The sequence below is a fragment of the Hesperophylax consimilis genome, chromosome 17 (genome assembly GCF_061612785.1).
Source record: "Hesperophylax consimilis isolate HC1 chromosome 17, BYU_Hcon_1.0, whole genome shotgun sequence".
NCBI classification, from domain to species: domain Eukaryota; kingdom Metazoa; phylum Arthropoda; class Insecta; order Trichoptera; family Limnephilidae; genus Hesperophylax; species Hesperophylax consimilis.
In genome coordinates, this window is record NC_142852.1 from 26,650,800 (window position 1) to 26,666,889 (window position 16,090).

General features: G+C 33.5%; 2 protein-coding genes across 2 annotated transcripts; both read right to left on the reverse strand.

The window, feature by feature from the left end:
- Positions 1–5,199: 5,199 nt before the first annotated feature.
- LOC149416348 (uncharacterized) lies at positions 5,200–7,809 on the reverse strand. Its single transcript, XM_089642129.1, has 3 exons — positions 7,297–7,809; positions 6,771–6,950; positions 5,200–5,621 (listed from the first exon to the last, which is right to left on the reverse strand). Exons 1-3 carry the CDS (start codon positions 7,485–7,487, stop codon positions 5,420–5,422), a joined length of 573 nt encoding a protein of 190 aa, XP_089498255.1. The 5' UTR covers positions 7,488–7,809; the 3' UTR covers positions 5,200–5,419.
- A 2,003-nt stretch (positions 7,810–9,812) lies between these two features.
- LOC149416349 (uncharacterized) lies at positions 9,813–15,639 on the reverse strand. The gene is made up of 4 exons (XM_089641963.1): positions 15,534–15,639; positions 15,102–15,305; positions 14,441–14,593; positions 9,813–9,874 (listed from the first exon to the last, which is right to left on the reverse strand). Exons 1-4 carry the CDS (start codon positions 15,592–15,594, stop codon positions 9,813–9,815), a joined length of 480 nt encoding a protein of 159 aa, XP_089498089.1. The 5' UTR covers positions 15,595–15,639.
- Positions 15,640–16,090: the final 451 nt, after the last annotated feature.

Consider the following 16,090-nt stretch of genomic DNA (forward strand, 5'->3'; position numbering starts at 1 on the left):
ATCGTTTGTATCGTTGCCTTTTCTTTCTCATAAGCTTTATTGTCCAAGGGAATGTTAATGAGTCTATGTACCATGGAATGGTAAGCTGATAATTTGTGAGACCAAGGATGAGTTGAATTTGCATTTATTGTAGTGTCTGTAAAAGTTGGTTTTCTAAATATTTCAAAAGTATGTTTATTATTATCCTTTCCAATTGTTAGATCTAAAAAAATTATTTTACCTTTGATCTCATGTGATCTCTCTCTTTAATCTCATGAAAATGGCCTCGAAAGTCGAAACAGCTGTAAAAATAACAAAAACCAAAAAATACTTGCAGAACTTAATAATTATATTATTAAATTTTTAAAAAACTAAACTTAAAATACAAATTAAAACGTTGGTAAAAAAATGTACGTAAAACATTATCTAACATTAAAAAAAAAACTGAACTCAAAACAAAAATCTGGCAGTTACAATTCTCGTCTGCACTTAAGTGCAGCAAAATCATTAATTAGATCTTCGCAATCCAATTTCCTTAAAAATCTGCTTCTATGTTAAGCAAAGCAAGATTGTTCAGCCTTTGCTCCGCCATTGTTGTGCGTAAATATTTTTTTACACGTCGTAAATAAGAAAATGATCGTTCTCCAGAACAGTTACTGGCGGGAGTACACACACACATTCGAAGAGCAATATCCACGTTTGGATAAATGGTTTGAAGATTTTCAGTTCGTAACCATTTTAACAAACTGACAGCATTGTTTCGATCCTTATTTTTCACACTGCAGTGAGCACGAAAATGGAGACATTCTTCTGAAAAATGGGCTTCTAAATCACTAGAATAAATCATTTGCAATGATTTTGCCTTTTCTACGACTTCAGACGGGCTTAGTTTTGTCAATTGAGTAATAAAATTAAATTATAGCTCTGTGTGTGAACACGCTATTATGCATAACAATACCTAACGCGGTTCAGTCACTAGCGCAACTGAATCACGGTAGGGATTGGAAATACGCGAGCGGGCGAGCGACGGAGCATGATAGGTGTGGCGAGGGCGGCTGCGGGGCGTGGGGGCGCGCTGTGTGCTGTGTGTGGACACGCTCTTGCATATCGCTATTTCGTACGTACAATATTTAGGTACTTAGGAAGTAATTTCTTGTTTTCATCTGTGACTTTTTTGTCACGATTGGCCGCCCCTAATATCTGGCCGCCCTAGGCCCGGGCCTACATAGGCCTAAGGGCAAATCCGCCTCTGGACATACCTGCGATAGAGATAATCCAACCCGTTACATGATGATAATATTAAATATGTACTCTTTTACAAACGTACCTTCCCGCGCAAAATTCCAAATTTTTCCCGTATATTATACATGAGAACACTTACATTACTCAATGTGCATCTCTTTGCAAAAACAAAAACTAGAAAAAATAATCTTGCAGACGTGTTTATTAGAAATAAACATATTTATTTCTAAATACATAGATTTTGGAATTGAAAATGCATTTTTACTTTACAGAAACATACCGGCATATTTAACCTAAAAACGAATGTATAACCTTTGAAACTTCTCAGTTTGAAAACACATTCCTTTCATAAAAAAAATGTCAATGATACGCTCGCTTTTTTTTTCAGCATGTCAATACATTTTATTTTTTTCACACCTATAAAATTGTTACTTTTTTTCACAAAAAAAATGAGAAAAACTGTTCAATATTCTTAACATCGTTTTCATAAGTATTTATCTTGCATCTCTGTAAAACTTTACGATTCACATTTGACATTATTTAACATGATGTGGTTGTGATGTCACAGCGTTTATTTTGGGTGAGTCAGTAACGCAACTGTGAGATGCTCCTGGACACACTAATCATTAGATTCCTACCCATCCTTCATACATCTTCCTTCCCTGAACTTCTTCTCCTTAAAAATACACAGCATCCCCAAATATGACAGACCCTTATGGAAAAAAAAACTTCATACTCCTCTGTGGGTATAATGTAAAAAAATACTTCGAAATAGTACTAACATAATTTTAATTCTTTGAAAAAACTCTTACGTTTCGCGTGTATTGGAAAGTGGTGAAATTAGTCACAGAAATATATTTTTGTTGCTCCAGTACCTACGATAATGCAAATGTCGAAACTAAACGTCTAGTAATGCACTTATCTTTGACCTAGCTGTCAATAGAGGCACAAAGGGTTTAACATCCCTATTTTTATAAATTTTAATCTACAAACATCAAGGTGAGGTCTTATTCGATAAGCAATAATTGTGTCATCTTTAAGTTTCATTTTCCAACCATTTGTTTTATCGATTTCCAAGTTGTTGTTAAAATAAAATCAATATCCATCAAAGTAGCCGCATTTCACCGTATTAAGAGACTTACGTAACGTTACTAAAAACAAGAGGTGTCCAAACGTACGAGTATCATAATTTGAATCAATGCTTTGATTGGAAAGTCTCAAATATTGTTTGGTTATCATATCTGAAATACCATATACATGCTTATCTCACATGTTCTGTCTTTTATCTTTCTCGACGTCCTTCAGTCTCACAAGAGAGCTTAGAGCTTTTCTAATTTAATTGTTTTTTTCTGGTGTTATTTTCAGGCGACTAAAAGTATGTAAGCGAGAATCGCAGCATTTTTTAAATGTTATCATAGCAGTGTTATAGATTTTTCTAGCAATTACAGAAACAGCATCAAGAAGGAGCCAGGAACTGAAGAAATAGACGGATGTGAAATGCCGGATACAGATCAGGACATTGACCTCCGGAATATTAAGAAAGAGTACCTGGATTTCTCCAACGAAACCAGACACATGTTGACTTGTGGTAAAAAAAACCACTCTCCTGTCCCAACTGCAACTAGTTATGTTCCGAAAAGTGCGAATTAAAATTTCACATGGTGGATCACAGTGGAAAAAAAGCTTTCGCGTGTTCCGAGTGCTACTATTCTTATTCAAGAAAGTCATATTTATCAAATCACCTGTTGATTCATCGCAAATAAAAAATATCTCGTCGTGCTCTAGAAGTCTGACAAAAATCTCTATTGAAGAAGAAAAAACTGAGAAGAACATCATTGACGCATTCTTGAAAAACTGTGGTGTGTACTAAATAATACAACATGTTGCAAATAACACGCTTAAAACAATGCTGAATAAAAAACATCATACGAATAGGATTATCTACATGTGTGACAAAAAAGTGATGGTTTTACAAGTGATATGTTTTGCTTTTATCTTTAATTTGCATCAGATTAATCGATTAAGGATAATAAAAAAAAAACAATAATTTTTTTTTTTTGCTGAAGGTTTTTCTGTGGGCGACAGTAGCTCTGCTTCAATGAACTCGGATTTGTTTTGGATCTTAGTGTCATTTTCAATATTATAACTATATTATAACTGATATGTCAAGAACTATACCTAGCAGAAATAATATTTAAATTCGATATTCGAAATACGTATTTTATTTGTTGATTTAATTAGTATTAGGTATAATCTTCACGATTAAATCCAGGCATCCAATTCAAGTCATTTTTTGAAGTTTTTGTGAAGTTTTTTTATCCCTAGATATTGTGCTTATGTCACGCAAATGATGTGTTGGGAATACATGTTTTGTCGTGTGCGACTTTCAGTTAAACTATGATTGCATTATTATTTCAATTATCATGTTCTTCCGGACTAGATCATAAAATTTTAATACTTTAAATTCTTTAAAAGTTAGGTTTGTTAGATGATCCTTCGGCATTTTTAATGTTGATTTAATAATAAGATTTATTAATTTCAACAGGGATTAGATTTGTTTTATAGAAAATAGATTTGTTTGATAGCATGATAGCAACTATATGTTGATATAGAATACATCCGTTAGTTAAAGACTCTTCCCTTAGTTTTGTAGTTACTGTAGTTATCTTAGTGTACAAATAAAAGTCTCTTTCAACTCAGATACAGCTTTTATTGTTGAATTAAAATCGTTTTTACAATCACAATATCTACGCGTTTACTATGCACAATACTATGGAATGCGGACGATATCTAGGTCAAGGTTCTTAGCGCGGTGGTACTTGGCTGATGGTCTGAAGACTGAATACTCACTACTAGCTGCGTCGGGCTTATTTATACGGTACAGCCGACGGCAACAGTAGGTAGGCAAAATCGCAAATAAAACGGAGACACTTGCTCAGTCTGGGCCTTTCGGGAAATTTCGGCGGCGCTGCTATTACACATAGGCGATAGGCTAGAACCTTCTAGCGAGTTGGCGTTATGTGCCAGACCGACTTGCGACGTATTGTCGAAGGTAGGTCGCGTTGTTTACGATAAGTTTTCGGTAGTAATTTGTAAGGACTGAGGTAGGTCAAGCTGTTTACTATTAATGAGTTAATTCTGGATTATTCTCTCGACGCCACAGTTTTGAAAACCCCTATGTGAGATCGGTATAGCGGTCAACCACTTCTTTTAATTATTCTGGAATAACAACTCTATTTTGACATATGATACATCCGCTAGTTAAAAACATCTCTAATCTTTTGTCCAAAAAATGTTTTTTTTTAATTATCATCAGAATCTTTTTCGACCAACCTTTGATAAGATGACTTTTGATTTGACTTAATACATTGTCTTTCTCAGTTTCGCTTTTTATTAATTCTAATGACAAATTTGACCTATTATTTTCGAAATAATTTATTATATAATTATATGACCAGATTCCAATTTATCATCAGAAGGATTATTATCAATCGGAGATCTACTTAAAAGGTCTGAAAAGTTATGTACTGTTGCAATCTTGATGCCGCCATCTTTGGATGTTTTATCGTTACCAAAAATCCTAACTAACGGTTGATTATCCACTGATAAAATAAATTCTCTACGGTATAAATATTGATAAAATTTCTTTACCCCGAAAATAATCGCCGTTTTCTCAATGTCCGGATAGAATAATTATATTCTGCCTTACTTAAAATACAACTAGCGAAACCTATAGGTCTTTCATTCTCATTATTAAACACATGTAAAAGTGAAGCTGCAATTCCGTTCATACTTCCATCTATTACTAATTTAACAGGAATATTCACATCAAAATATTTTGCAGGTTAGTTATTTCAAGTTATTGATGGCCGAGCGGTAAGGCTCACGACTAGCAATCCGGAGGTCGCCTGTTCAAATCCTGGCGTGTGCGAGTAAATTTTATTTGTATTACTTTGTGTTATTCTACAAACTGTTCATTAAAAATAATAAATAGTATATTTGCAGTACATTACAGAGTGGAAGATACTCTCAGTATCACCTTGTTGTAACACCACCATTAAAGAATTGAAACATGGAATGAAATGGTTTTAGCCATGCTTGGTGACCAGATTTGAATACCCAAGTACTTACCCATCTTCCCCTTCCTTCCCTAATACCTTCAGTTTCACAACACACCCCAATTGGAGATGCCGCAGTCTCACCGCACTGACTCCGGGCAGTTGGGAGCAGTTGAGACACCAATGCGAACAATGCGATTATTGAGAATTAGGATAAATGAAATAAAAATTACCAATGTCCATTCCGCAGGCTCCACTGATTCCAGAGTCGGCTGCTCTACTTCCTCCCGGCTGGTGGATGCCTGTTGATCATCTTGGACGGCAGGACCATTGCAATCAAACCTTTCAAAATAGAATACAAATATGTGTGTCACGTTAAATTATATTACAATTCTCTCTATATTCTGTTAATTGCTAGTTTTGCTCTGTGGGAACTATTTTCTTTATGATTTATGATTCTTGTTTATTGGTCAATAATGCCTTTTATGTGTACTTTTTAATCTTTCTTTGGTTTGCTTTCATGTTGCCCACATCTTCGAGTCTCTGTTGCCGAGGGTTACGAATCCCACTCCAAACGCTCTGATGAACAAGGATACTCCACTAGATGCGCTCCTTCACGGCATAGAGAGCTGCCAACACCAACGTTCCGGATGCCTGTGATTGGTCACTCCGGTTTATTGGTGTTGCTACTTACTGTTATGATCAATTATACATACTATGTTCCTATAAACTGTAAACTATTCTATTATTTATGTAAAACTTGTAACTTTCTGCCTAGTTTTTTAATGCTGAATCTTTATGTGGATGATGTTTTTTTCTGTAGTTTTATCAAAGGTTACAGTTAAGAGTTTAGATTCAAAAAACCTTCATTAACAAAACAGTTTTTTCTTTGTTTTTTTTTTTTAATTTCCTGATAATTCAACCTCGTAAGACATTTTACGTCGAGTACTGAATATTTAATATTTGCTCATCAAAACCTAACAAAACTGCATGTATTTTCATTGGTCGATAGTTTAGAGAGACATGACAGCAAAAATAGATTTAAAATCAGTAAATTAACTGCCAAATCCATCCACAAAGAGAATAAAGCTTTTTCTAGTAGCGTGGATTCATTTATTGCAATATATGAGACATTTGTATAGCAAGAAGAGATTGTTTAATTTATAAATGTACCTAACCTTCCATTTCCCAACCCTTATGGGTCAGTGAATGACCAACCACCAACTGAAAACATGAACAAGTCATAAGTAATGTGCGCTTTCCAGCTATTGTTGAACTACAATGACAATGCATTGACAAGCTTTTGGATTCCACTACGTAATGGTAGTACTAAAAGTGAGGGTTTATTTGAGTGCGCCAATTCTGGGTCTACTGCCATATACCGTAAACATAATGTATTCCTAATTGCTCCGGGTACTAATGCTGACTCAGTGGACATGTTCAGTCATCACCAAATACCAATTTAATTAAAAACAAGATATTTTAACTTACGAATTTACCATCCCGGAGGAACTTAATCCAATTGCTGCCTCAACCTTCAGCAGCACTGGATCTTCTATGTCTTGACTGGGCCCTCCACCAGTTCCAAATATTTGGCAACGAACACTTGCCCTCTGTGTTCGGGCATCTCGCTTCAAGTTGTCCCACGCCTTTTTTAGAGCTGCTAGGGGTCTGCAATCATATATAAAATATTACGAGAAATCAATTGGGATGTATACAAATTCTAATTAACCAAACATTGCACCCTTCCTAGAAAGGTTACGCAGAGAGGACAGTCTGTCAAACCACTTGCCTCGCCCACAATCACACCATATATCATACATACTCTTCTGTTATTCGGACTAGTGTCTTCCTCGGGCGTCCCCGACTTCTTCCACCATCCAAATTCGCGTAATAATATACTCTCCTTACACTCCTTAGTTCGTTCATTCTACGTGCCCAAACCATATTTCTTAATCGAGCTTCAATGGCATTTGAAGAACACATTATTATATGAGATAATCAGTATGTAACTTACCGGTTAATTGAGTTGCTGCTATTAAAACCGAGAACCACTTCGTTCCAAGCAGTTTCTTTTGATTTCAACAGTGTGGCGTAATTTGGGCCGCCTGTAGACCTAGACAAAATGACCCGCGACGAGGTAACTAAATCGACAAGTCGCATTTTCTCATTTGGGGTGAAATTTTTTGAGCGTTTTGCTTTGTCCATTTTGTATAGGTTATGATTTTGAATCTAAAGTTTCAACTGCATAAAACGTCAAACTTGACGTAAACAAAAAAGTTAAGTCAATTAACACCTTATTTTTTACATATTAAATACGTTTGTTTTAAAAATATGAAATGTCGGTTTATGTATTACACTATTTAAAGTAAATTATCTGTATAAATAATAAATACAATTAATTAATGCTTCGGTATTAATTTAAAATGTAAAGTTTCTAATTTGACGTCATTTTTTTGTCTATGTAAATAAACAGTGCTACACACGAGGTGTTATGATCAAAATGTTGGCTACAGGCGAAATGGAGCAAATCACTACGATCACTTAATTGAGCAGCGCCTGGCTCAGGCTCAGAATTCCTTTGATAATCCATCGAAATTGTTGGCCACAACGGCCGTTACTCTTCTATCTGTTATTTGTGCATAACTCTCTTGTTATTTTTAATTTCAACTTAATTCTAAAACTAAATCAGAAAACAAAAAAAAAACTTTTTTTCTAAGCATTTAGACATAAACATAGAATTTGTAAATACTTTTTTTAGTGCAAATTCATTTTTTTTAATTAAGTTAAATTGTGTAAAACCGTAATATAAATTACGGGTACCGAAAAAAATACTCTATTTTATTAATCAAATGTATTTTAAGGATTATCACCACCTCACTTTTTTTGGCCTTATTCAAAAATTATTACAAAAGGTCGGAACCTTTGATTACATAAAGGTGTACATTTTGATTATTCTTTGGTAATTTTCAATATTTGAACATAAATGTTATTGCAATAGGGAATCAAGAGTGGACTGTAAACAATAATTGTGAACTTTATAGTTGACACAACTATAGTTTGAGATGGTGAACATGGAGTAAGGAAGGAATCCGACTTACCCCTTTGATGTTATTCAACGATGTTGATGGTTGGTTTCACTCACAGGAGATGGGAGATTTTCGCACACAAGCGTCCATAACATCCAGGTTGGATAAGAAACACACTGAGGGAACCGAATATGTTTACTGCACAGCCTTTTACCCCGAGTTGATATCAATACAAAGCACTGATCACAAAGAGATGTTAATGAAACAGGATTCATCAATAAACTGATTTTACAGTCAGTTTTATTGCTTTAGAATGTCACGCAAACACGTGGGTACAATCAGATAATGACAGGTAGGTAAAATAGGATGAGAAAAATTGCAAGGACAATGTTACAGGAAGATTAATACTTGCGTCAACGTAAAACCCTTTTTTCTTCTTTCTAACCCCGTTTATTACTAACAATGCTGATAGCTGCAGAGATGTACGTTTTGATTATTTTGTGGTAATCTTCTATTTTCGAATATAAAGCTGGTTTTTTTTCTTCTTTCTAATCCCGTTTATTACTAACAATGCTGGTAAGGGAGATCTGTAGAGAGATCGTGTAGTGGAAAACATAGGTAAAAGAGAATTAAGTTTGTGGGAAAGAAATAAAAAATTAAAGCGAAAAATGCTTGTGGATTACAGTTCCTTTATTTGAAGGAGTTCAAGTAAAATTATTCGCTGACGACTGTCTGTTTTACAAATAAACTTAGATATATTGAATATTTGTTACAAAAAAATGTCATATTTCTAAATATCGTCAATACATCAGTTTAACTAAAATAAATCCAATATTCACTGAATATAATATAAGTTGATATAATTTAAAAAAAGAATCCACGATTCTTAGACAGAAAAGGTAACAGTATTTTAAACCGTTATTCTGAAAACCATTTTATTCTTTTCTAGACCACATTTTGCATCTTCACACATTTAATTTGAATAAATAAATAAATAAGAAATAATAATAAAATTATTTTTAGACGTTAGGATAAAAAAGTAAAAAAAATAATTTATTAATATTCGTATGCAACACTAGAAACATACACAGGTATCTATTAAAAAAATATTCATGCCATTAATTGACATCTTTAATAACCCAATTAAACACTTAAAAAAGTCGAACCTTTTTTTATGGATTTTTTATTATGCTTGAAATAAATGTGATTTTACCGGGATACCCCGTTCTGAGGTCACAATTAATCACATCAAGCTGATAACGTGATGAAGCCCTGTAAAGGTATTTCAAAGACAATCTAAAAAAGTTTCCCACCCGTCGACTTTTCTGGCTGAATGGGTCGTCTTGAATTATTTTATGGCTGGGGAAGATAGATGACGTCACAGAAGTGATTGTATTTTAGATTCTGGAGTGTAGTAGCACATCCCCGTCTCATCTCCCGTCAAGATATAGTCCAGAAAAGCTTCGCCCTTCTGTGCAAAATGATCCAGAATTTCACGCGGATCTTATACGGACGTGAGGTGGCGGGAGCGCACGATGACATCTCTATCGGAAGAATTTACTGTGACTGAAAACAATGGCCGACAAACATGCGGGACCAAACACACTTAGGTACTGTTAAACACCAGGTGCGCCAACTTCGAAACTTGGATGATCTTCGTAATAAAATAAAATATAACGCGAAGGTGAATGGTAGAAGAAATCGGGGACGCCCGACTATATTGCGTCGATCAGGTGAACCAGATACTTGAGTATGTTAAGAAAAACAGCATAATAGATGTTTGAGATTATCTTTTCCTTTACTATATACCTACCCGAAACCTGGGAATGAGACTTACTTACCATAATATGTGTATAAAGAGTTTTTATTTTAATAAATTGTTTTAAAATAACAGAAAATAATATGTAAGCATCGGAGATAATTCGAGAGTAAAAACTATGGAGTTCCTCAAGGATCCTTACTGGGGCCACTCATATTCCAAATGAACAAATATGATATTAGTCAATTGACTAAATTGCGATATCTTCTTATACGCAGATGAAACTGCGATATTTTACGAAAGCAAAAACTGTGAAATTTTACTACAACAATCTTTAGTCGATCTTAATATATTGAAAAAATATCGGTTAATTTCTAAAAAAAACGGTAAACTGACCTTAAGGTCACCAAAAAGAATGACGTCGTAACATAAACAATTACAAAAAAAAGAAAGAAACCTACATAATCCAGATGTGAAATATAAATGGGGCTACAAACTGACAAACACTTGACCTTTAAACAGCACATAGAAAGGTTGAAAGAAAAAATCATTCAACTAATTGATGTATTTGGTAGAATATCTAACCTTCTACCAACAGAAGTAAAGATGGGCTTATACATTAACTTAATACAGTCCCACCCAAATTATCTGATATAAATATGAAGAAACACACACACATTACTAACCTTACCGATTAGCAAATAATACATAATAAAATTATTAATAAAATTCATTAACTATAACACACATGCCCCCACGAAAATACCATACAAAGAAATTAACTAATTAAAAATTGTATAAATAAACGAGAAACATATGACTTTTAAACTATTAAATACAAAATGTACCAGTACACACGAATACAATATTTATAAAAACGTCACAAGAACACGAACACTATATTGGACAATATAGTAAGTTGTACACAAATACAGTAATGACTGAAAGAGGTAAGAGAAGCACAGGTGATGAGTGTTTTAATATTAACATCCCTATAAGAACATGAATAATTAGTAACACAATAGTTACCAATCATAAAAAAAAATTCTTCACTATGATTCAGCACGTGTTTCATAAGTGTGTGGTTTCTAAAACATTATTTCGTTTAAAATATATACATATTACAGATTTACAGAAGAAAAGAATATGGTTCTAAAAACTAATCACAGTAAAATGTTTCTCGTATTTGAGTTGGGGAGTAGTGCCATTACAATATACATAAGGTAAAGAAAAGAAAGAAAGATTCTATTTATAAAATAAGAAAAAAATAGTATGAAAACAAAAGTGTAGGTAATGAAATAGACCAATATAGCAGTTACCAAATTAGATACATAGGAAATGTAAATAAATTTATGAATATGGATGTTGTAAAATAAATATAATATTATTAAATTTTGATTAATAAGCGGGTGGTAGGTGGTAAGTATATGGAGTTATTCTATTCAGTTGGAATAAAGCAGAGCTGATAATATTGCAAGAGTAGGTACATAATAAATTGCGAAAAATAAGCTATTGGTTTGTTAGAATTCTGATACAATATTTCAAGAGGATATGTTAAAAAAAAGAAAAATATATTTATATATAAATATTTTTTTTGTTAATTAATGATAAAATGAAATAATTTAATTTACAAAGTTTGAAATATTAAAATTTGCATTTTATCAATACGAACATTTAATAAAAAAGATACGTAAAAAATCGTTATATGAAAATAAATATTACAATTATCTTTGGGTTGATAAAGTAGCTGTTTTACTTTGTAATTTTGATTTTATGTGGAAGTGCACTAAAAACAATTAAACTTTGATAAGTGTAATGGTGTTAAGAAGCACTTATTTTAAATTATGGGATTTCTAAGTTGCCACGTGATCCTTATCGATTTCTTATTTGTGGAAATGTTACTGTAGTATTGGAATTATCCCGCGTGAATCAGCACGTGGCACGTCAAGTATTTCTTTTGAGTACATGTATAATTGCACTTAAAAGAATTATTTGGAAGACGAAAAAGAGTTTTCGCCACTGTGAGTCAGCATATGTGTCGTCAATTTTCCCTTTTGAAAAAATGAGCTATTGCACTAAGAACATGAAAAAGGTTTTTTACCAGTGTGAGTCAGCATGTGGCTTATCAATTGTACCTTTTGCGAAAATGAGTTATTGCACAAAGAACATGAAAAAGGTTTTTCTCCAGTGTGAGTCAGCATATGTCTCGTCAAATTTCCCTTTATAAAAAATGAGCTTTTGCACAAAGAACATAAAAAAGCTTTTTTTCCAGAGTGAGTCAGCATGTGGTTTATCAAATGTACCTTTTGCGAAAATGAGTTATTGCACAAAGAACATGAAAAAGGTTTTTCTCCAGTGTGAGTCAGCATATGTCTCGTCAAATTTCCCTTTATAAAAAATGAGCTTTTGCACAAAGAACATAAAAAAGCTTTTTTTCCAGAGTGAGTCAGCATGTGGCTTACCAACTGTCCCTTTTGCGAAAATGAGTTATTGCACAAAGAACATGAAAAAGGTTTTTCTCCAATATGAGTCAGCATATGTCTCGACAAATTTCCCTTTTGAAAAAATGAGCTATTGCACAAAGAACAAAAAAGTTTTTCTCCAGTGTGAGTCAGCATGTGTCTCTTTAGATAGCTTTTTAGAGAACATGAATAGTTGCACTCCAAACATGAAAAAGGTTTTACTCCAGTGTGAGTCCGCATGTGTATCTTTAGAGAGCCATTTTGAAAACATGAATAGTTGCACTCCAAACATGAAAAAGGTTTTACTCCAGTGTGAGTCCGCATGTGTATCTTTAGAGAGCCTTTTCGAGAACATGAATAGTTGCACTTCAAACATGAAAAAGGCTTTTCTCCAGTGTGAGTCAGCATGTGTATCTTTAGATAGCTTTTTAAAGAACATGAATAGTTGCACTCCAAACATGAAAAAGGTTTTTCTGCAGTGTGAGTCCGCATGTGTATCTGTAGAGAGCCTTTTTCAAAACATGAATAGTTGCACTCCAAACATGAAAAAGGTTTTACTCCAGTATGAGTCCGCATGTGTATCTTTAGATAGCCTTTTCGAGAACATGAATAGTTGCACTTCAAACATGAAAAAGGCTTTTCTCCAGTGTGAGTCAGCATGTGGATCGACAAAATTCCCTTTCGCGAGCATGAATAGTTGCACACAGAACATGAAAAAGGCTTTTCTCCAGTGTGAGTCAGCATGTGGATCGACAAAATTCCCTTTCGCGAGCATGAATAGTTGCACACAGAACATGAAAAAGGTTTTTCACCGATGTGGGTCAAAATGTGCCTCCTCAGAAGGTTCTTAAGATTCGACTTATATTTGCACTCAGAACATGAAAAAGGTTTTTTGCCACTGTGAGTCAGCATGTGGCACTCCGTGGTTTCAGTTGATTGTGTCTTCAGATCTGACGAAATTTTGAAAAAAAGGATAATTAGTAAGCTTCATGTGACTTATTAATTTCGTGTCAGAAAAGAACTCACGTAAAAGTACAAAAATAGGTTCCCACAGGAACAGGTGACTAATTTGTGCCGTGCACTTATTTTAAACCTTTGAATTAAAACGCCAAGTTTTAAATAGATTTACTTTTTAAAACAATTTTATTAATAAATAGTGTTTGCAATGTAATGTGAAGAATTAAAAATTATTATTCTTACAAAGACTTTTCATAGATCATAGTTTTTAGCTACAGAAAATATTCATTCCCCGGGCATCACATTCATCTTCAAATATCTCATCAGTATTTTCAGACGTGTTGCTGCAGGATAAACCATTTCAAAGGCCGCATATAACAGAACACTCCAATTCTGCTCGGTTGTTTTTTTCAGGAATTTATGTGAATACGGGAAATCAGTGCGACAAATGTTAATTATTATTTCCCTTTATTTCTGTATTGTAAATTGTCAGTATTTACTACGAAATTACTTCTGCAGCAACCAAATCAAACACACTCGACCATTTAGATTTCACTTTTAAGCTCCATTCGCGAATTTATGTTTTGCAATATTCATAATCTTTACATCGAAAACATCTTTTTTCACAAATTCAGTTTTCCAGAAAATATAAGTTATTTTCTAACTGCCTTAGATATGTGAAAATAATAAAAGCAAATACTATGTTTGGATAAATTTTCGTTGACCTTAAAATAAAAAGGAAAAATAATTGCTTCAAAAAAAAAATATAAAAATCAAAAAAAAAATTTAAATCACAATCTTACAATTATTTGTAGGTAGTTATATAAGGAGTTCCATTTTGGAATTAATTTTTTCATATGTTTTAGTTTCGGAGACTTTTTACCAGAAAACATCAGCATTCAGTTTTTTTTTGTCTAGATTAACTGGACTACTAAGAATGAAAAAACATTTTACCTTCTGTCTGGACAATTCTTTCAAAGCGTTCTAAGCACTCCTTTTTAACATCCGGCAGGTCTATGTCAATTTCCGTATATGGAAATCCCCCTTCAACTTCTTCTCGGGGTCCAAGCTCCGCCTTGATGGTAACAGACTCTTTATTAAAGCAACCTGAAAGACAATACAATAAAGTATATTAACCATAAATGTACAAAAAAACTTGTTTTAAATTAAAATTAAAAAATTCAAATTAAAGTAAAATATTTACGACAAAAGATAACACTGGTTGACCACACAGGAGCAATAATAAGGTGAAAAGACTTTAATCTGAATATAGGAAATAATAAAGAGGCCAGATGTTACTTCAAGGACCGATGTTTCAAGAAGGAAAACATTTACTCTTGACTACCTTCAGAACACGGTTTTATTATTATAAGTCAATGGAATGATATTTTCTTTCATAAATATTTAGTTAATAGACACGAATATATGTAAAAATACAAATGAGGGTTTATGGTGAGCTATACTTGAGCCAAAAGAGTTTTGTAGTTTAGCAGTTATAGCAAAGATTTATTTTAAAGTAAATACGTCCTGTTTGCACGACATTTCGAAACGGACATGGATTCCGAATATCCGAATTAAACATTCTACATTTTATACGAATGCAATGAAAACAAACCGTCTGTCTGAGTACTCTCCTCATATTGCAAACATTCCTTCTTTATATCTGGAAGATCGAAATTTATATCTGTATACGGTATTTCATCTCCGCCTTCCTCCTGGGGCCCTGGTTCCGTTTTGATGGAAACAGTCTCTTGATTTGGTAGATCCATGGCACTGCTGTTGTAGCGTTTGGTAATTTGTTCCGGCCAAACAAATATACCTGAAAAAGAACATAGTTGTGACGGAACCCCACTTTGTATCTGCTGTGAAAATTTGGTTAGGCTTGTAATATTCTGTAAAATCAAGAAATAGTATTCATAACACATTATTGGAAATTAGGATATAATTACGTGTGTACCTTGACCTTGAAGTTAAAACATTTGAAAACGGTTGAAAAAGTCGTCGTTAATGGTCAGATAACTCATATTTATAAATAAATAGGAATTACCGTTACGCTTTAGGTACCGATTGGCGCAAGTTAAACTAGATAGTTTTAGACATTTGAGCATGACATAAGAACAGTGGTCGCTACCAAAATGAAGAGCAATGAAAATAAAAATTATCACTGACTAATATCAACCATCGTAACTATACTTAATAACTATCACACGTATGGGATTATGCGTTAAACTGCGCGGGTGACAGGATGAAACACTGGACGTTGAAGAAAGCAAAATGTCAAAAAATATATGAGTTAAACATAGACAGTAAAGTCATAGACAATTATTTTTATAATTTAAGAATAAAATTTGACAAAATACAATATTCTACAGCAGCACACATAAGCGTAACTACTAGTGATGGGAATGTTCGAAATATTTATATAATCGATTTTTTTTAACCGAAACATCAAAAGAATCGAATGATCCATTCGAATGAATGGCTCTGAGTGCGGGAGCAATAGCTACGGACAGGGCTAAAAAAATTTCCGCGGGAGGGGGGGTAGGATTCGAAAATAGAAACTCGAATATCAAGACTATTCCTATCGTAAAAAAAATTGTTTGC